Raw genomic sequence first — 22,105 nt, forward strand, 5'->3', positions numbered from 1 at the left:
GTACCTTATCCCAGTTATCCCGGACTCTGAATTCGATATTACTACACAAGTGCGAAAAGTAGGAAATGCGAATTACCTTTTCGCACGTGTATTGTACAACAGTTTACAGTACATATGGCCGTTTAAATTTTCGACATACACACGTACCGTGCCAGTTACCGCACTAGGGCGGTAAATTTAGCACCATATATGTATTTTTTTCACAAAAAAAATTTAATAGTAAAGTTAAATGAAGGACCATAGCTATGGTTAATTTAATATACATCAAATTGTCTAAAAATACTTGCCATAATGTCAATCAATATTCAGAGAGGAAAATGGGGACTACGTTTGTATGGTGAAGCGGTCGTCCACTTTCCTCTTAATCCTAGGGACTCCAGTCGCCAAAGTATTATAATAGCCGCCAGATATATATGAGTTGGGTAGGTACCTAATTTCAATAGGTACTTAAAAGGTTGAATTTTATATTTGACAGCTATTGTTCTGTAGCGTTCAAGAGTTAATTATGTTGGAAATAATTTATCATACTTATATATGGATAGAATCGTGAACCATGTTAGGTTGACACATTCACTGCAGTGTTACAAAGTGAACGCACATGCGCGTTCTTGGCAGTGACGACAAACGCACATAGGCGTTCTTGGCGCTCATCGCACGTAGACCTGCAGCTGGCCCGCGAGTTGGAACAGCGTTTTAAGGCCGGGCAGGAACGACGCCGCGGCGGCGAAGTCGGCGCCAGTCGCGAGTGAAGTCGTCACGTGCAGTGCATTCTCGTAGTCCGACGACTGCACGTATTGCACGCAGGTGTGGAGCGAGCTTAATGCTGTCTCCGATAGCTAAACAAGATAACAGAATATTAGTTACAGCAAATAGCTATCAAAGAAAATGTGTAAGGGTGTGTGTGTGTGTGTGTGGAAGTCTAAGAAAAATCTGCTTTCAATCAGAGTTACAGTATAATGACGGACGATCGTCATCGGCATATGCTGAGAGCTATTTGTATTATAGGTTAAGCTTATATTCAACACCAAATAAACTATTTCTATTTCTAATGTACGGGATCCGTACAGCGACATCTACTTCAGCTGCCAAATTCAAAGCACATTTTTTTCTAAACTTTATATCGCTTCTAAAATCAATAACTCTGTATTCAGAGATTTCAGAGTTAGTTAGGTGGCAGATTCAAGAAAAACGGCCATAAGGGCGAATTAATTTTTTGGCCGACTCAAATATGTTCCCAACTTTTAAATTTTAATTTCTTTTCTGTTTCAGTTTATTAAAACATTTAAGGCCCCACCTGTTAAACCTAATACCTAAACAGAAACTATGTATAGGGGCTGTCCATAAATTACGTCATCGATTTTTGGCGATTTTTGACCCCCCCTTCCTATAATCATCCAAAAATGATGCTTCAAATGACCCCATTTCCTCCTACTTCATGCTACCATCATCCGATGTCCAGACCCCCCCCCCCCCCCCCTAATTTGAAATGACGTAATTTATGAATAGCCCCATATTAGTAGTCCGATTTCTTGGAAACTAAAAAGACTTTTTGTGTAACGCAAGAGACACTTAAAACTGTCGGTTAAAAAGTTGATCACTACACCATATAAAACAAAGTCCCCCGCCGCGTCTGTCTGTTCGCGATAAACTCAAAAACTACTGAACGGATTTCCATGCGGTTTTCACCTATCAATAGAGTGATTCTTGAGAAAGGCTTAGGTGTATAATTTGTTGAGGTTTTGTGTAATCCGCGCGAAGCCGGGGCGGGGTGCTAGTTCGCCCATAAAAGTATTGCCACTCACCCGGTATTCTCGCAGCAGGTCGTACAGCGTTTCCAGCCTCCGTTGGACATCTTCTAGTTTTCTCTTCATTTGCTGAACGAAACAAATAACGAAACAGTTAGTTAAGTCCATAATTACCTAAGTGTATATGATATAATTGTACAAATAAGGTCAATGTCGAGAAGACCGTCTATCAGGTAAGACTGTCTAGTTACAAGCTTTTTAGTCCCTTCTAACTCTTGCATTATACTCCGCTTACAGAAGGTCGGTAGAGCAGGAGTGAAGCTCTTCCTTTCTGAAGTTGAAGTTGCTAAGCGGGCGAAGTGTTCAAAATTATCTTGACGCGACTTCATTGTTAAGGCGCTCTTATACTCGAGTTTTACGTTTTCAAGGGGGTGAAGCAGACGCGTGGTAGAACGGGCAGGCGGGGCCCCGCGCGGCGCACCGCACCATTCCCGCGCAGCACGTCTACGTCCTTATTCTGACGACATCAGTATTCTGAATTGTCAGTTCCGGAATTTTTTCCGGCATTTAATATTGAACAAGATTTATTAGCAAATTCGAATTTTGATGAGTACTTAATGAAATTAGTTAAAAATGGTAGGTAAGACGGTGAGTGTAAATAATTATTAATTATAATATATACAATATGAGTGTATACCGCGACAAACTGAGAATCTAATCAAATGACACCAAATTAATATGAGACAAAAAATAGTACTTAGACATTAAAAATTTAATAGAGCTAGACCAAGAAAAGTCTGCAACGTTTTTGATTGCACACGCAATGCAAGTGTTATTTTAAACGTCAAACTTCTATGAAATTATGAATAACACTTGCACTGCCTATGCTACCAAAATCGTTGCAGACTTGGTCTAACTCTAGCAGTCAATTTCGGGCAAGTAGGTAGATAAAATAAGGAAGAATACTAGCAAAGTTAAGATAATTTGTGGGACTATTGAGTTATGCATAGCTTCAATAAGTAGATAAAATTAGCTATCTTCACAAAAAAGAATTATAACTCTAACTGTAATTACTTACCTACTATTTTTCTCAATTTGGAATTGACGAGTAAAAGTTAAGCATTTAAAGATTATAATGACAAAAAACACTTCTACTTCGACATTCGAGTTAGTTAATAGCTCAAGAAAATAAAAAAAATCTGCGGAAATAATTCGTATAATTTTGAAAATTGGCACAGTTATACCTTGTGGTGTCCAGATAACCATGCTTAGCGGGTGTGCTGAGGGTGTAGGGGGGAGGGGGGTGAAGGTACAGAAATAATCGATCTGAAAGAAAAAAAGTGTTTTCCCCTCTAGTTCCCCTAACTTTTTAACCATATGTCCAAAAAATATGAAAAAATCGTGAAAGTGCTTAGTATACTTTCAAGGAAAAATATAGCAAACCTGAACGCTCCAGCCGTTTTTGGGTTTTGCCACAGAATAATTAATAGTACTACCGTACAGAAAGGAAACTTCCTACAAAAACGAAGTTTGACAGCGGTTCAGGGTCGAATCATGCTGTCGCTTTGTAATATATGGCACTATCCCTTTCGGCTATTTAGGGTTGTCAAAAATCAACCCAAGTAGCACAGATAGCTCTATAACTACTCACTTTTAGTTCTATCTAACGCTCTGTGCGTATTAAGACACTTATAAGAGCACACTCGTGGTCCTACAGCTGTATAATAGATCACCGTGATATTTATATAGCTTAGGGCTGATTAAAAGCTGCATTACGGCTCTGAAAACTACCATTAATACGCAAAGAGTGATATAAAGGTATATTTGCTACGACCCTATACAGCTTTAAGGGTTATCAAATGCTTTAACCGTTATAGGGTCTGTTTAGTGGATAAAATTACGCCATGTGCTGTATAAGGAGGTAATTGTGGACTTTTATTACGTTGACTTATTAAGGGAACACAAGTGAACTATTATGAAGCTAATAGACGTATAATGGAACACATGTGGCACATAATACAGCTTGTCGCTTAACATGTTTACCGCTAAGCAGCTTTTATTACACTGACTTTTAAGGGAGGACGAGTGAACTAATATGAAGCCAATAGACGTATAATGGAACACATGTGGCACATAATACAGCTTATCGCTGAACGTGTTTACCGCTAAGCAGCTTTTATTACGCTGACTTTTTAAGGAAGCACGAATGAACTATTATGAAGCCAATAGACGTATAATGGAACACACTTGGCACATAATACAGCTTATCGCTGAACATGTTTACCGCTAAGCAGCTTTTATTACGCTGACTTTTAAGGGAGCACGAGTGAACTAATATGAAGCTAATAGACGTATAAATGGAACACATGGGGCGCATAATACAGCTTATAGCTGAACATGTTTACCGCTAAGCAGCTTTTATTATTCTGACTTTTTGAGGAAGCACGAATGAACTATTATGAAGCCAATAGACGTATAATGGAACACATGGGGCGCATAATACAGCTTATCGCTGAACATGTTTACCGCTAAAGCAGCTTTTATTTCGCTGACTTATTATAAGGGAGAACGAGTGAACTATTATGAAACCAATAGACGTATAATCGAACACATGTGGCGCATAATACGGCTTAGCGCTGAACATGTTTACCGCTAAGCAGCCTATTATACTACCATTGGGACTGTCTGCATAGCGGCTGTTAAAACGTTCATAAGATGCCTTATAACTGTTTAGAGGTTCACTAGTGTATCGAAATAACGACTTGGACTTTATAGTGGTTCACTTAAGTATCTTTATCAGATATATAACAGTCGTATGCTGCATATAAGAATTTTAACGGTTCACGTTGCTTTTTAACATTGACCGCCATTTTATTGTATATAACCTATAAAATTGAAATTGCTTTTCCAACTTTTAAGGGTAACAATAAGGTTTTGTGCCTGAGTTCTTAACCTAAATCATTAGTTTAGTACTTCCTATAACGTATTATTAACTTTTTATCTCATAATTCTGTCCAAACCACTGAAATAGTTTTTACACATAGCTTATTTATATCATTAATTTAAATAAATACTGATTATTTTCATGGCGCACTAAAATTTTCTTAGATGATGGATATATATAATGTCAATAAACTTGCATTCCCAAACATCTTTCTCGCATTAATATATAAAACATAACATTTAACTAAACACTTTAACAAAATGACTTATGGTGTCGTTGCGCTTAACGTTTTTGCTTCAATATAAATATGTTCACATCTGCGTTCGTCGTCACTATACAAAATTTAATAGGTGATTTTTAAGGCAGAGGTGTAAAAGTATGTTATTAATTATCTTTTATTCAGCCCAACGTCAATCTTTCCCGGTATTAGGGCGCACATGTGACATATTAGCTGAATAAAGGGTAACTGGTGGTCTCTTACCCAGTCAATATACACCTCTTATAACTCCTGTTACCCCTTATAATTCCGTTAAATTGCTGCTACAACGCTCTTAAGTAGCTATGTGAACTTAAGGCTGCCTAATTTGTGCCCATTTAAGAGTTATAAAAGCTGAAAAGACGCTTATACAGCTCTTATGCAGCTTTTATATTCCAGCTTCAAGCGTATTCGTACCTCATTGTGCGGCTGCTATACAGCTAATCTGTGCTACTTGGGAAGTGATTATCTTATCTGTGGTCGTGCACGCAAAAGGAAGTCAAGTGGTGCCAACCCTAATAATTGCTCGGAGCAATGCTGAGCCGAGCGGAGCCCAGCTTGACCGAAGTCAGGAGTTTCGCACCCCTGGTTTTGCAATCACTCAATCAGACTATTTTGACGTACGGGTAAATGCGGAACCCATACTGATCATGGCCCGACATGCTCTTGACCGTTTTTTTATGTTTCATGAGCAGGTCGCTAAGTTTGCTTATTCTAAACACAAAAAATGATTTATGATGAACAATTACGAAAAAACGACGTTTTCTTAATTCGTATTTTATTGTCTCTTTGTTAACTTCAACCTGTAGCTCCTAAAGAAATAACTGCTAGATATAAAAATCACATTTTTCTTCCTGATTTCGAGGGTGTCAATAACTCAATTTCGCAAAAATTGTCACTTATGGTTTTTTTCCTTAAGGCGGCAGAATTGTACTTACACTTATTTTCCTTAGAATGTAAATACCTAATCCAATTATACACAAAACCATTATAGCCATTTTTCGACCACTTCCACAAAAACGCATGTAGGTATCTCGGAAACTAAAAGTGTTGAAATGGTTACCACCATACACTAAACACTCCCACATATTTGAATCCTGTATATCTATGTTTAAAAATTATTCAATCTGATTAATTTTATAGCCTTTTAAAATATGTTTACACAATTTATCAATCGTGACTGAATTCCGGATTGGTTAGATGGGTGTGTGCCTGTGTGCCTTTGCTGCCCAACTTGTTATAAAATGGCAATATGACGGACGAATGTCTGAAATGTCACTGTATTTAAGAATTATTTTGCTTTTCTTCGTAAGTATGTTGAAAAACATTGTGTGTATAACATATTTGCATATTTATACTGTGATTACCCATTTTATGAAACGTCCGCTAAACTAGCATAGGTCCGACGCTGACAGTGGTCACGGGCGTACTGGCGTGAGGAATGGGCGCAAGGTATTGCCGCGTAGGGTGTAATTTAGTAGGCAAAATGTTGAATTCATCAAATGATGAATGAAAAAATGAACGTATCGACAAAAGGACAAGCAATAATGAAGATTTACTTAAAAGCTATCGACTGAAGTAAGTTTCATATACATTTTCGTTGTAGTACTTCTAACATAAGGAAATAAAGACAGTGTTAGGCATGTTTTCAACTTAAGATTCTATCGAGAAAATAATGAGCCGTCGTGTTTCTGACAAGCAATAACATAGTTCAAGGACTGAAGTTATACATACTAGAAAATAATGCAAGAAATCCTTGTAAAAGTCTGTAAATATGGTGACAAAAAAGCGCATTTTACTACACACCGCGCCTTAAGAACATAAAAGCGTGTCAAGGTAATGTTGAACACCTCGCCCGCTTAGCAACTTCTGCTGCTGACTGTACGTATACAAAATAGCTTTTGCTATATATTGCTATTTTTTTTAGCTATGGCGACCTTCGCAACAAAAAATGTTACGTATAGGTATGCCGGTCTTCCCTACATTACATTTTTTCGATGCACCATCCGCAAATCATTGATTGAACAGCTATGACTTTTATGTTAACTTTCACTGGAATCTAGACCTTATTCACTACACATTAAGGTAAGGTCCACTTACTGGGTTGGCAGCTCTATTAGAGCACTCAGCCCTAATGGCATCAAAGACGCTCTGCATGACTTTATGTTCCTCGGGTAGTTCGGCCTTCTGCGCGGGCTTTGCTTCCACGGGCGGTAAAGGTGACGCCGACTGAAAGTAGACCATATTTTGTATTAGATAGGATATATTTTGAAACGGTAGCATGTCTAAGCGGTCATCATCATCATCTGAGGCATTACAGCCGCGGGTGGGCCTTAGCCTGGTCAAGCAAGTCTCTCCAGTCCGATCTGTTTGTGGCCTTCCTTCTCCAACTTTTCACTCCTAAGATCCTGATGTCCTGGTATACGCCATCCAACCATCTGAGCTTGGGCCTGCGGCCCTCCGGTCGGCTTTCTAGAAGGCGCTTGGGTATGTCTAAGCGGTGGTTTATATTATATCCCAGATAATTAAATGATAGTTTTATTTATCAATTTATTACCAAAACACTGATCTAAACTTTAACGATGTTTATTCATTGCTGTGCTATAATAAGCATATTACGTAACTACGTCGAAAATTTAAAGGGCCATATGTACTGTAAAACGTTGTAGGATACACGTGCGAATAGGTATTTCGCAACTCGTGTCGAATTAAAACACTCCCTTCGATCGTGTTTTAAAATTCGCCACTTGTTTAGAATTTCATATTTTTCGCACTTATATCGTTAATAAATATTATGTAAATAATGATCACACCTAAACGAAGACGAGTTAGTTTTGGTGGAAAGTTGGCAGATTTTGGACATTAGTTTGGTGGTTAACAACAGTAGGTAGTCAAAAATGTTTCTAAGTTTGTTACCTGAGGATACTGCTGCACAGGCGGGTACTGCTGCTGTTGGTACTGGTCGTACTGCCCTGGGTACTGTTGTTGGCCAGGATATTGTTGTTGTCCAGGATATTGTTGTCCAGGGTACTGTTGTTGCCCAGGATATTGCTGGGCAGGGTTTAGAGGCACGTGTGTGGGTTCGACTCCATATAGGGGGTGGGTGATGGGTGCTTGTTGCTGGACCTCTTGTTTTGGCTAAAAATATATTCGTTTTGGTAAGGATTACAGTTTTTACAACTTTTTTTAGTTATTATGTAATCTATTCTGTATCCGTCTTTAAATAAATAAATCAGGCGATAAACCTTATTACTAAAATATTTTTATATTTTGTCGGTCACTTTTTAGTCGTAAGATTGATTATTTGCCGTCTATCAATATTTTGTAGTTTATGTAAGTATAAGTAAAGTAACCTATCAAGATTACAATTTGCGAAATATAAAACACAGCAAGAACTCTATTTACAATTTTGATTAGTGGAAACACGTCCAAAAGGGCCAAAAACAAAAATCGTTCGGTTAAAAAAATCTCTCAAAGTCATAAAGTTGTAATAACGAGACAAAAAACATGATATTATGAAGGGAAGGAATGAGAAAACATTAAAGCTGTGTTACGGGCTGGGGAGAGATGGAGGAGTATCGCAACAGACGCAATAAACATAGGAAAGGACAACCCATAACCACGACCACTCTGACAAGAGTGTACGACTAAGGCGTACGGGTTGGGGCTGATTCGTCATGTTTTGATTTTATTACATTCCAAACTCTTTAATATATTCGGGGTTTAATTTCAGTAATGGTTCTAATTTATTATCAATGATTAATCTCTATCTGCTTTTCACGGGTTAACCCTGAAGTGGTTTTTCCAATTTCTCGGATGTTGATGACTGGACCGATTTACAAAGTGAAATGTTTTGTGAAGTCGGTTTTTTCTGGTAAAAATTGTTATCAAAAAGGGTCACACTATCAGACACACAAAACTCGTCTCAAAGGCTACCTCGCCGGTGCGGCGATGTTCTATAATGTGCCCCCAACGCCTCGTCCCAGCGTGGAGCGCCGACATCTCTCCGGATTCAGGGTGGTAACCGTACTAAACATATTCATTTTCAGTACTAAACTTGACAAATTCTAATCAATAGGGTAAGTATTTTCCTACTAGTCAAATCAGTTACTTTTTAGAACTGTCAAAACGATTTGACAGTTCTATGAAACATTACATCGTAATAAGCGGTGGTGGCCGAGTGGATATGACGTCCGACTTTCAATCCGGAGGTCGCGGGTTCCAATCCTGGCTCGTACCAATGAGTTTTTCGGAACTTATGTACGAAATATCATTTGATATTTACCACTTGCTTTTCGGTGAAGGAAAACATCGTGAGGAAACCTGCATACATCCGCGAAGAAATTCAAAGGTGTATGTGAAGTCCCCAATCCGCATTGGGCTAGCGTGGGGACTATAGCCTAAGCCCTCTTGCGAGTGAGAGGAGGCCTGTGCCCAGCAGTGGGACGTATATAGGCTGAATTATTACTAGTGGCTCTGTGAGCTGTAGACCTCGCGAGCAGAGCTTGAAATAACATGGTGCTAAGAGCTTTAAATACACCGTGTTTTTTTTTATTTCCGTTAATTTCAAGGGTGCATTCCTGAGCTTAAATCAAGTAACTTTCTCAAAGACACCGATGTTCTAATTAAGTCCATTTCGGAGATAATCCATAATTTATTTTTTTACTATAAGGCCTCTACAAGCGTGTACACTTGCCTTAGGGCCGGCTTACATATTGATTAGTGTTTAGAATGAGTTCATACATTTGCTACTAAACTTAAGTACAATCTCGGTCGATTGATGTACGAAATGACATTGATATGTCACAGATTTCAATTGTTTGGTTGAGTTAAATGTAATGCCCGTGTTACAACAACGCTATATGCTACATTTAATTACTTTTTAAACAAAAAAAAAAACAAAAAAGAAAACAAAAAAAATTTTTTTTTTTGAAAATTAACTATGCCATTTAGTTCTTATAAACGTACTTAACTATACCCCGAAGTTAACGGAATTCAATAAAAACACGGTGTATAGTAAATTAAAGAAAAACAATACGAAATTTATGTGTAAAAAAATACAAAAAGTTATAATTTCCCAGCATACAATTACTGGGGATCGAACCCAGACCCTCTGTGCAAACAGAAAAAGCGAACGTTTACAAACTGAGCCAAATAATTCTTAGATGGGTTGACGAAATTTAGCTACTCCTTCTCAAATTAAAATTAGTTAAAATTAAATATCTAAATACCGCCTAAACCAGCGATAATTTTTTTCTGCATTTTTTTGCTATTAACTCTGTAAACATGTTTCAAAAAGAAAAAAGTCTTATGATATCGATACGACTATTTGTTTAGGCGCCAGGTATCACGACTCCGCCATTTTTAAAAATTTCCAAAAACCGGATTGACAAAAATTTTTTATTTAGTCATAAAATTCGGTCACAAAATTTCACGAGAATCGGTTAAGAATTGCGACCTGTAGAGGAGAACATCCGGACATACGAAAGCAAAATGCCCGAGTCAAAACGTAGACCTTCGCTTCGCTTCGGTCAATTATTATTTATTTATTACATCGTGACGTCACGGTCAACTCACCTACTTTTTATATTTCTATCCGATTTATTAAATAGAACTTGTCTTTAAAAATAACTCCTATCTGTGTTTGAACACGTTGTAAATATATATAGATACCTAAGTCAGTACCTAACTATACTAACTAACTATGCTATGGTAGTAACTTGTTGATAATCATATATTTATCGCAGAAATTTATTTACGTTTTTATTAATACATTTACAAAACCTACCTTAGGCTTGGCAGTAACCGGCGGCGGGTCGTTCCAGCCAGGCGGCGCCTCCTGCCGCCGCTCCTGATGGTAGTTGCCGTTCACTTGACTCGCTACTGGCGCCGGGCTCATCGGGTTTACACTCGGGTTCAAAGGATTTACACTCGGGTTCATCGGGTTTAGTGGATTTACACTCGGGTTCATCGGGTTCAATGGATTTACACTCGGGTTCATCGGATTTACACTCGGGTTCGTCGGGTTCAGCTGGCTCGGGTTTAGAGGCTGGCTGTATGTGTAGCTACCACTGCTAGGGACTGTTGAACCGCTGTATTGGTCAGGAAGGGGGCTGTTAAAGCCATAAGTGGGGGGCTGGGGGTTATTGAAGCTGTATTGGTTGTAGAGGGGCGCGGATTGCACAGAGGGGTCTACTTTGTATTTGGATTTGGAGGTTATGCCACCTGGAAAAAGAAGTATATAATAAGTTTGTAAGTTATTAATAATACAACTAATACACGATTAGGTAATACATATGTCAGACCAAGCTAGTCCGGCAGCGATTTTGTCAGTACAGACTATAGAAGTGTTATTTTAAACGTCAAACTTATATTAAATCATAATTTAATAATGCTTGCCCACATGTTCACATATAGTTTGTCAAAGGACTGTTTCATTTCAAACATAGACAGAGAGAATCATACTATCTTTGTCTTACACTACGAATAGTACTAGCACCCAAAAGAAAAGGATTAGTATAGTTTTTTTGTTCATGTTTACTGACAAATTTGGTTTGACCAAGTATATTTACCAGCTTGTGGCCCCACGCTGCCCGGACGGGGAGGTTGCGGCGGCGCGGGCGCGGGCGCGGGGGGGAAGGGCTGCGCGGGGAGGGGGGCCGCGGGGTGCTGTTGCTGCGCCCAAGGGTTGGGCTCGTATGATGGCGCTACTGTTGGAGACAACATATTTCAAGTAACACAAAAAAAAACACTTAAATCAAACCTAAAGAAATAATGCCGCTGAATGGTTAACCGTTCAACAAAAAAGTCGTCACAAGTGTCACAACCTCACAACCATCCTAAAGGTTCAACAGATTAGGTCACACACACACAGTCACCCGCTATTAGTTAGCCCCTACATAGTAACTGGCCAGTTGGCCACTCTTAACGACAAGGCTTCAATTGGCTTATTTCTTTCTAATTTGTTTCGAAATACTGACGATAACTAACCTGCGCTGTAGGTATTAGAAACATCGTTGTGTGCGACGAGATGTCCGCGCTTGGCGTGACCGCTCGTAGTGCGGCAGCGCGCGAACTGCGGCATACCTTGCTGTTGTTGTTGCTGTAACTAAACAATACTAGCGAGAACTAACCTGCGCTGTAGGTATTGGAAACATCGTTGTGTGCGACGAGATGTCCGCGCTTGGCGTGACCGCTCGTAGTGCGGCAGCGCGCGAACTGCGGCATACCTTGCTGTTGTTGTTGCTGCAACTAAACACAATACTAGCGAGAGCTAACCTGCGCTGTAGGTATTGGAAACATCGTTGTGTGCGACGAGATGTCCGCGCTTGGCGTGACCGCTCGTAGTGCGGCAGCGCGCGAACTGCGGCATACCTTGCTGTTGTTGTTGCTGTAACTAAACACAATACTAGCGAGAACTAACCTGCGCTGTAGGTATTGGAAACATCGTTGTGTGCGACGAGATGTCCGCGCTTGGCGTGACCGCTCGTAGTGCGGCAGCGCGCGAACTGCGGCATACCTTGCTGTTGTTGTTGCTGTAACTAAACACAATACTAGCGAGAGCTAACCTGCGCTGTAGGTATTGGAAACATCGTTGTGTGCGACGAGATGTCCGCGCTTGCCGTGACCGCTCGTAGTGCGGCAGCGCGCGAACTGCGGCATACCTTGCTGTTGTTGTTGCTGCAACTAAACACAATACTAGCGAGAGCTAACCTGCGCTGTAGGTATTGGAAACATCGTTGTGTGCGACGAGATGTCCGCGCTTGGCGTGACCGCTCGTAGTGCGGCAGCGCGCGAACTGCATGCCTTGCTGTTGTTGTTGCTGTTGTTGTTGCTGCAACTAAACACAATACTAGCGAGAGCTAACCTGCGCTGTAGGTATTGGAAACATCGTTGTGTGCGACGAGATGTCCGCGCTTGGCGTGACCGCTCGTAGTGCGGCAGCGCGCGAACTGCATGCCTTGCTGTTGTTGTTGCTGTTGTTGTTGCTGCAACTAAACACAATACTAGCGAGAGCTAACCTGCGCTGTAGGTATTGGAAACATCGTTGTGTGCGACGAGATGTCCGCGCTTGGCGTGACCGCTCGTAGTGCGGCAGCGCGCGAACTGCATGCCTTGCTGTTGTTGTTGCTGTTGTTGTTGCTGCAACTAAACACAATACTAGCGAGAGCTAACCTGCGCTGTAGGTATTGGAAACATCGTTGTGTGCGACGAGATGTCCGCGCTTGGCGTGACCGCTCGTAGTGCGGCAGCGCGCGAACTGCATGCCTTGCTGTTGTTGTTGCTGTTGTTGTTGCTGCAACTAAACACAATACTAGCGAGAGCTAACCTGCGCTGTAGGTATTGGAAACATCGTTGTGTGCGACGAGATGTCCGCGCTTGGCGTGACCGCTCGTAGTGCGGCAGCGCGCGAACTGCATGCCTTGCTGTTGTTGTTGCTGTAACAAAACATAGCCAGTTAACAAACAAGCTCATACAGATGTAGTGCATAATTATTTTCCATCGTATTTTGACGGAAACGTAAGAATGTGTCTTGTTTCAGTCAGTCTCGATACAAAAAGTACTGAGGTTGACTGAAGTAGCATGACAAACACGAACGTTTAACGTTTCCGAAAAAATACGATGGAAAACAACTATATACTACATCTGTACGTTAATTAAAATTATATTATAGTTTTCCTTTTTTATTGTGGGACGTACCACATTATTATTATTACAATATAAATAGTAAATACAGATGTCAATCACAATGAAAAAAAAATCAACGATGATCAACTCGCTAGAGTTGATAAAAGTTGTTGAAAAAAGTTTACGTTGGCTAACGTGGGACTCGAACCCAGCACATCCGGAATTGCGGAATTGGTAACGCATTGGACCGGCAATACAAGGATGTGGATTCGAACCCCACGTTGGCCAGAGTTGATCATCGTTGTTTTTTTTTTCATTGTGATTGACATCTGTATTATTTACAATTTATAGATTATATTTATTTATTAAATAAGTAAGGGTAGGTAAGGGGCCGCATGAAGGGGAAGTGTATAATGAAGCCTCATTAACGTCAGCTGCCGCTCCTGAGGTGGGTTGAGGAATGGTATTCCCGGTTGGGAATTTCTCAAGTCACAAATATGAAGTTCTCTTGTCGAAAAAAATCAGCTGGCTAAACAGTGGTGGTCAGCTGGAGGTGGCCACAAAATAAATATTACTGATATAAACAACTCACATGGCTCTGCCGGCGCGGGTTGAGCCCCAGGGCTGTGTTGAGGCGTTCGTGCAGCTCGGTGGGCGGCGCGCCTTCCAAACTGTTGAGGGCGCTGCGGAGGCAACCCTGAGCCGCAAGACGTCCCGCGTATTCTGTAAGTACTGCTTCTAGTTTGCCGCCATTCTGGAATAAAAATGAAAAAAACCTATGGTACAGTCAAATGTAAAAATATGGGTGCACAAATCATCTCAAAAATATGTCCCATAGCTCTTATGTCAGCGAATTAAGAACTATGGGACATATTTTTGAATAAGTTGGCTACACCTACGAGGGGCGTTCAAAATATTCTCGGTATTGATATCTTACAACCTCTTCTAAAATTTCTTTCGTTACTGGCCGCTAAGGTTTATTCGTTGACATTAAAAAAAAGTATAATTCGAACCGAGATGTTCTTTTGTTTTTCTGCAATTGCTGAACAAACACGGACATCATGTGCGAATTGACAATGTTAACAAAATTAGAACATCGATGCGTCATAAAATTCTTGACAAAACAGGGTAAAAATCAAAAAACCATAAAAGAGGAAATGGATTGTGTTTACCGCGAGTCTGCTCCTTCTTTATCTACCATTCAAAAGTGGTCAAGCGAGTTTAAACGTGGAAGGGAGAGTATTGAAGATGACCCTAGACCTGGCCGGCCTGTAGTAGCTACTTCACAAGAAAATATAGATAAAGTGGAAAAACTTATATTAGAAGATGGTCGAGTGAAAGTAAAATCTATAGCTCAAGTAACCAATCTCTCTATTGGTACCGTACATGATATTATCCATGACCATCTTAATATGTCAAAAGTAAGTGCAAGATGGGTTCCGCGAATGCTGACTCGGCTTCAAAAAGACATGCGTGTTGCTTGTTGTTCCGATTTTATTGACCTGTGCGGTGAAAATCCTGATGAGGTGCTGCAAAGAATAGTTACTGGAGATGAAACCTGGGTTCATCATTATGACCCAGAGAGTAAACAAGAGTCCATGCAGTGGCACATTAAGGGTTCAGCTCATCCCAAGAAATTCAAGGTCATGCCTTCAGCTGGCAAGGTCATGGCCACGATATTTTGGGATTGTGAAGGAGTATTACTAATCGACTATAAAGAAAAAGGTGTCAGTATCACAGGACAGTACTACGCTAATATTCTACGTCAGTTAAAGGATGCAATCAAAGAAAAGAGGCGAGGAAAGTTAACCAAAGGTGTTCTGCTTCTGCATGATAACGCCCCCGTCCATACTGCTCATATTGCCAAGGCAGCTATTGTTGAATGTGGGTTTGAAACTGTTACTCACCCACCGTATAGCCCGGACTTAGCCCCCAGCGACTTCTTTTTGTTCCCCAATCTTAAAAAGGATCTGCGTGGAAATAAATTTTCTGACGATGAAGCATTGAAGGCGGCAGTGGAGGAGCATTTTTACACCAAAGATAAAAAATATTTTTATGAGGGATTAAAAAAAATAATTGATCGATCTCTTAAGTGTATGAACATAGGGGGGGAGTATATTGAAAAATAAAAATATCAAACTTTTCGTACTTGTTTGTTTTCATTCTCATACCGAGAATATTTTGAACACCCCTCGTATATTTTTACAGTTGACTGTACATTGAGCTTTACGAGGTTAAAATCAACAAAAGTATTTTGCACGTACCTTATAAAGGTAGTTACAGATAATATAAAGAAAATAACATAAGATAAGAGTTTTGCCAAGGCGTGTGGTCCTCCATCCCTCCGATTTACCACTCACGTGATAATAACAACGCACTGGCTTGGTCTCACCTGTGTGTCTCTCCCTCTAGCGGCCGTAGCTCTCCTCATCAGCAGAGCTGACTCCGTAAGTTTTGCCAGGGCATGCGCTCCGTTTCGCCACCCAGGGCGACAATAACGCATAGGCACTAGCCACTATAGCTGTCTCTGTCTCACCTGTGTGTCTCTCCCTCTAGCGGCCGCCGCTCTCCTCATCAGCAGCGCCAGCTCCGTCAGTTTAGCCAGCGCGTGCGCTCCCCCGTCCCTCCGCCTCGCCACCCAGCGAGATAACAACCCATCGGCACTGGTCACTATAGCTCTCTCTGTCTCACCTGTGTGTCTCTCCCTCTAGCGGCCGCCGCTCTCCTCATCAGCAGCGCCAGCTCCGTCAGTTTAGCCAGCGCGTGCGCTCCCCCGTCCCTCCGCCTCGCCACCCAGCGAGATAACAACCCATAGGCACTGGTCACTATAGCTCTCTCTGTCTCACCTGTGTGTCTCTCCCTCTAGCGGCCGCCGCTCTCCTCATCAGCAGCGCCAGCTCCGTCAGTTTAGCCAGCGCGTGTGCTCCCCCGTCCCTCCGCCTCGCCACCCAGCGAGATAACAACCCATAGGCACTGGTCACTATAGCTCTCTCTGTCTCACCTGTGTGTCTCTCCCTCTAGCGGCCGCCGCTCTCCTCATCAGCAGCGCCAGCTCCGTCAGTTTAGCCAGCGCGTGCGCTCCCCCGTCCCTCCGCCTCGCCACCCAGCGAGATAACAACCCATCGGCACTGGTCACTATAGCTCTCTCTGTCTCACCTGTGTGTCTCTCCCTCTAGCGGCCGCCGCTCTCCTCATCAGCAGCGCCAGCTCCGTCAGTTTAGCCAGCGCGTGCGCTCCCCCGTCCCTCCGCCTCGCCACCCAGCGAGATAACAAGGCGTCGGCCGCAGCGCCCACTAGATAGCACACTGTTGCTGCCTCTGCGAGGGCTGGGTCGGTTTCTTTTGAGAGGCGATCGCCGAGCATTTCTGCAAGAAAAAACAAATAAGGATTAAGTATTTTATAAGTTAGATTGTTAGATGAAATTCGTTTCGTTAAATTTTCAAACAAAAACAAAATCGACTCCTACTACCTACGTGCCAAATTTCACTGGTAACTTTTGGATTTCGATTTTGAATGGCTGGGCCTGGCGACGTTAAAAGAAACATGTTAGTACATACCGCAGTAATGCTGTAACTCGGCGCCCTCAGTGTGAGTGACACATGCAGCCAATACATCCCTCCACGAGGACGGGCTCGAGGAAGACACCAGCGCCTCCCAGCGGCCGTTCAGCAAGCTACTGGCTACTAGGGCCACCGGGTCTCGGCCGGAGTGCGCCAGGTGGTATTTTTGGACTTTGTAGAGGAGCTCTTGACTGCCTGTTGAGAAATTAAATTGTTAAAGTACATCTAGAATATTCAAACACCTGCAAAAATTCTTCGTCCAGACATAAATAGGACATCAATTAGATTATCACTATACCTTACAAATGTCCCCCGCCGCGTCTGTCTGTATGTAAGTATGTTTGCAATAAACTCAAAAACTACTAAACGGATTTTCATGCGGTTTTCACCTATCAATATGCCCCGTGCATGAACTATAGGGGGCAGCATAGAAGCCGTCAGATTTTTGGCGCGATGCGTAAATGTGCCGTTTATGCTTCCGATGTAACCCACAAGATAGAAGAACCTACTATGTGCAAGGAAACTTACCGACGAGAACGGTAGATGGTAGCACTTGCTTTGGCAATGTACATGTGCACATATGTTCCCGATTCAGGCCACAAGATGGCAGACCCTCCAACGCGCACGGTCCCTATAGAGTGATTCTTGAAGGTGTATTAATTTATTACCCGTGCGAAGCCGCGGGTCGTTAGTTAAAAAGTAATTTACCCAGAGAGGCGACGATGAGGGCGTCAGCCACCCGCTTGGCCTCGAGACACAGCTCCACGGCCTCCTCGAGGTTCCCACACACCAGCGCGCGGCAGATGAGACTTGTGGAATCTGCCAACATTCAACACGTTTAGGCCAGCCGTACATTGCATCAGGGCTCGGAACCGGTATTGAAATATGTACCTGTTAATTTCGTTCCAAAACTTATATTATTTCAATAAAAACCGGTTAATAGATGGAACACGAACTAAAAAATTACGTTCTCTCTTCTAGCCGGTAAGAAGAGGGAACGGAATTTTATGGTTCGCGGGAACGATATAATACCGGTTATTCTCGGTTTTCGGAGACTCTCGGTTAAACTCGTGGTCATGCGTGAAAGAGACAGCAATAACTTACTCGTTCTATCTTGCTTCTATATTTTCAATTTAATCGGTTAATTTTGTTCCACAAAAACGAAAGGCGACCGAATTGGTATCTCAATAGAACAGTTCTTTAACCGGTAACCACAAACGAAAACGAAATCCTTTTCGTTCCCGGGCGAATGAACGGTACCGGTTTGTAAAATAAAACAACCGAGCCCTGCATTGCACACGTTTTCGCAACGACACCAATAACCTAATACCTATATGTATAAAAGATTGAAATACCTTCTCCGTTGGGAATGACGACGTTTTGTGCTTGTGGCTCCAGATCCAAATTTGCCAATTTCCTTTCGATCAGTGTGTGTGCATCCTGCAACGAATACACACTCAATTATAATGCATTTATATGATGACCTTAACCTTTTGAACGCCAAACGGCGCATCCGTGCATTTGCCGTGCCACGGACGCCACGGGGGCAAAATTTAGTTTTGTGATTAAATAATGCCAACCTAAAAATGGGGTGTTTTTCAGTAGATATTCATCAAAAAACAATCGACGTCAAATGCCGTCTTTGGCGTCGTTGGCACGATTTTGCGTTGACGTCAATTGCCGTCTGTGGCGTTCAAAAGGTTAAATACTATGGTCAAATAATTTAATATTAATGTGCATGCGTTATTTACTGTATTGAGGAAATTTTTGTAAAGATGTTAGTGTCAGTAAGCACTGGTTAGATTGTTAAGAATTTAGATGACTTCCAATGTATAACACAGCTCAACGACACAATTATATTTAACTTATCAATTATCGTTTTTATTACGTAATAAAAACACTATAAAGTCTTCTGTTGTTGACATAAAATGATAAAAGAGGACTATTGTTGTCGCCCTCTGAACGAAAAAGTTCTCCAAAAATCTAAACGCTACCATTATCAAGGAGTTAAAGTTAGTACAGATGTAGTGTATAATTGTTTTCCATCGTATTTTCTCGGAAACATTCGTATTTGTCATGCTACTTCAGTCAACCTCAGTACTTTTTGTACCGAGACTGACTGAAATAGCAAGACACGTTCGCACATTTCTGTGAAAATACAATGGAAAATAATTATTAACTACATCTGTACAGATATTTATGACCCTTGCTTTTTTGTAACCCTTGCAATGTTGTATTTCATGTTGCTTAAATTATCGCAACTCGTATTTCAATCCCACAGCAAGTATATTCATAAACTATCGCAGTACTGAAGTTTAATTTTGAACCATATGCATATAACTTTAAAGTCCACAATCGTTGAGCTACGTTACATCGTCGCCCGAACTCACCGAAAGATCAGTGCTGGTGTCAGTGGAGAGTTCCGCGTCGGTCTCCGTGGACTCGCCCTGAGCGCGTGTTGAAACAGACCTCATGTACACTGGTGCAGGGTATAGTTTACAGTGGCAGTGGGGAGAGAGTTACGGCGTTATGGTATGGAGAAATCTGATGGTTGTGTTTTTAATTGATTTTGTACTTTAAGGCGTTTGAAATAAAGTATATACCAGCTTATTCGGGTGATTCCGAATAGATGCTACAGTTTGACGAGTAATTTCGAAAATGGGACTTAAATGTGATGGATGGAATTATAGGTAATTTTCGGAATTACTCGATATTAAAAATTATTAAAAAATTACTCGAAAAAAATGTCATCCTCCATCAGCTTTTTCCAGATACTGTATTGAATGTTTATTTCTTGTTAGAATACACAACTCTATTAGGAAACCTTAATACATATTTTTATAACAACATTTTGATTTTTTATAGTTGTGTACTGAGCTTTTAAATTACAAATTAACATGACCCATAAAAAATATAATATTTCAGGTTAATCTAGGGTGTCCACATAGAGTTGTATACAGTAAATTTGTATAAAGTAGGGTGCAAAGAGATATAGACTTTATTAATTATGAGCGCAAGATTAGGTATTTCCACACTGAAAACAAAAGTTATAGTAAACCTTATGTGGTCAGTGTTGGGATTAGATTTACAGAAAGAGTATATTATATAACATTAGCTTTAGGCTGTTAGCAGGCGATACATTACAAACACATAAGAAATAACATCAATAATGACAACTTTTCTAGCGTTTTAATAATACCGAAGACAATTGATTGTAATAGAGAGGTAAAGTCTAAGTTATAAAAATGCCCCTTAGTTTGACATCCAAAACACCTCTCGTTTACCTGTCAAATTCGAAGCACGAAATTGTCTTAGATTTTACGCATCTTACTCAATCAATGTATCTTTTTGGTAATACTGAGAGACGTGGCGTTGTAGATATGGATGCTAATTCTTTATTAAACACTTCTTTGGTCTCTAGATATTAACTTACCCGGCTCAGCCCAGCGTGGTCTGTCTGGTCGGCGAGATTTCCACTTTTGAATTTAGACGGGATTTCGTCTTGCTTGAATCCTGGATAACAAATAATTAGTTTTTTTTACTTAGCTTTGGGTAGATATAAGAACATTCATAGATCAATTTGCCCTTTTTACTAAAGCCATAGGTACTGCAACCATATTGTGTGCTGGGGGGTTTTATTGCAAAAGTTGTTTGCCGTCAACATCATAGCGAATATAACAAACGTGTTCAAAGTATCTGGTACACTCTAATTATTCTACATATAAAGATATAGTAGATACTTTTGATGTGTAATCTAATCCGCTATACTTTCGATGTTGATGGCTAAACGCGAACAGTGAAAATATAGTACATTATTGTCGAGGTTCGGAAGTAGCTACTTGCAGGCTGAGGATTCGTTTTAAACGGACGACCTTGGGAGTCCGTTTAATTGAATCCGAAGCCAGCAAGTAGCCTTCCAGCCGAGTCATATATAGTGCTTTTCTCAAAAATGGTGCAAGAAATATAAATATCATAGAAATATTTTACAAAAGCAACGTTCTTACGTATATATTTTCACAGAAAAAAGTAGAAACAATTGAAAAAATTAGCTTTGCCGCCTTTTTATATTTTTAATAAAAAAATAGAAGTGTATTTTTCTGCCGAAAATACGCCAACCTATTTGAGACAGCTAAATAGTCGCGGTACTAATCATCTGTTTGGCTGTTTAATGGGCCTGTGCCTTCATTTGATATGGCCATTTCAACTTTTAAAAAGTTTGGAACTCGACAAATAATGGAATTTGTATGCAACATTGCAGTCCCAAAATCGAGCTTGCAATGTTTTTAACTTTTTAATTTTTGACTGACCATAAACTACGCGCTTCGCGACGTATTTTTTAAACGGCAAAGTCGACTTTGCCGTCCATTTTTGAGAAAAATAATAAAAAGGTTAAATGAAAACGGCAGGCGTACCCAGCAGATTGAGGACTTCGCTCCTAAAGTTGGGCAAGAAGCTCGCTCGCAGGAAGAACCATGTGTAGCGATCATTTTGCTCGCTCGCGGCGTCACCTTTTTGCCGACAGTACCTGCCAACCACAATAAAATCAATGGCTGTAATCGAAAAGAACCTTGAAAAGAAGCCAAGTTTATAATTAAAAATAATAGAAGATAGGAAACGCAGCCTTAAGGTTTGGTTTTACAGAATTTAATTTCACGGAATATTTACTCACTGCGCTAACGCCTCGATGGCGCCCGGCTCGTTGCTCAGAGTGGAACTGAGAACTCCGTCCAGCTCGGCTGCCAGCTCGATTATCTCTGGTTCACTCACCACCTGCATCATACACGTTGACACTGTTAAATAGTAGCGATGCATGGAAGTAAAAACCAATATTTTCGTGCGTGACTAGGCGCTGCGTATTTTGAGAATTAGATTTTTTCTTCGATGGTGAAATAAAAATCCGAAATTTTAACGTGCTTACTCTTATAATTCTAAATGCTTAGTCTTAGCCGGAATAGAACCAGCATCACTATGC

The 22,105-nt window shown here is 40.8% G+C and overlaps 1 protein-coding gene across 1 annotated transcript in view; it reads right to left on the reverse strand.

Moving 5' to 3' along the window:
- Positions 1–409: 409 nt before the first annotated feature.
- LOC134797376 (protein transport protein Sec31A) overlaps positions 410–22,105 on the reverse strand; it is a 37,202-nt gene continuing 15,506 nt past the window's right edge. The window contains exons 11-30 of the mRNA XM_063769598.1: positions 21,803–21,903; positions 21,546–21,658; positions 20,567–20,646; positions 19,524–19,580; positions 18,489–18,573; positions 17,842–17,952; positions 17,131–17,328; positions 16,710–16,938; positions 16,420–16,546; positions 16,110–16,280; positions 14,166–14,327; positions 12,369–12,480; positions 12,175–12,308; positions 11,936–12,047; positions 11,518–11,655; positions 10,734–11,170; positions 7,862–8,083; positions 7,046–7,174; positions 1,803–1,874; positions 410–836 (exon numbers count right to left, since the gene is read on the reverse strand). Coding sequence (XP_063625668.1) covers positions 648–836; positions 1,803–1,874; positions 7,046–7,174; positions 7,862–8,083; positions 10,734–11,170; positions 11,518–11,655; positions 11,936–12,047; positions 12,175–12,308; positions 12,369–12,480; positions 14,166–14,327; positions 16,110–16,280; positions 16,420–16,546; positions 16,710–16,938; positions 17,131–17,328; positions 17,842–17,952; positions 18,489–18,573; positions 19,524–19,580; positions 20,567–20,646; positions 21,546–21,658; positions 21,803–21,903 — 2,979 coding nt within the window. The 3' untranslated portion in view covers positions 410–647. The remainder of the gene's footprint in view (positions 837–1,802; positions 1,875–7,045; positions 7,175–7,861; positions 8,084–10,733; positions 11,171–11,517; positions 11,656–11,935; positions 12,048–12,174; positions 12,309–12,368; positions 12,481–14,165; positions 14,328–16,109; positions 16,281–16,419; positions 16,547–16,709; positions 16,939–17,130; positions 17,329–17,841; positions 17,953–18,488; positions 18,574–19,523; positions 19,581–20,566; positions 20,647–21,545; positions 21,659–21,802; positions 21,904–22,105) is intronic.

This window comes from Cydia splendana, chromosome 15 (assembly GCF_910591565.1).
Source record: "Cydia splendana chromosome 15, ilCydSple1.2, whole genome shotgun sequence".
NCBI lineage: Eukaryota > Metazoa > Arthropoda > Insecta > Lepidoptera > Tortricidae > Cydia > Cydia splendana.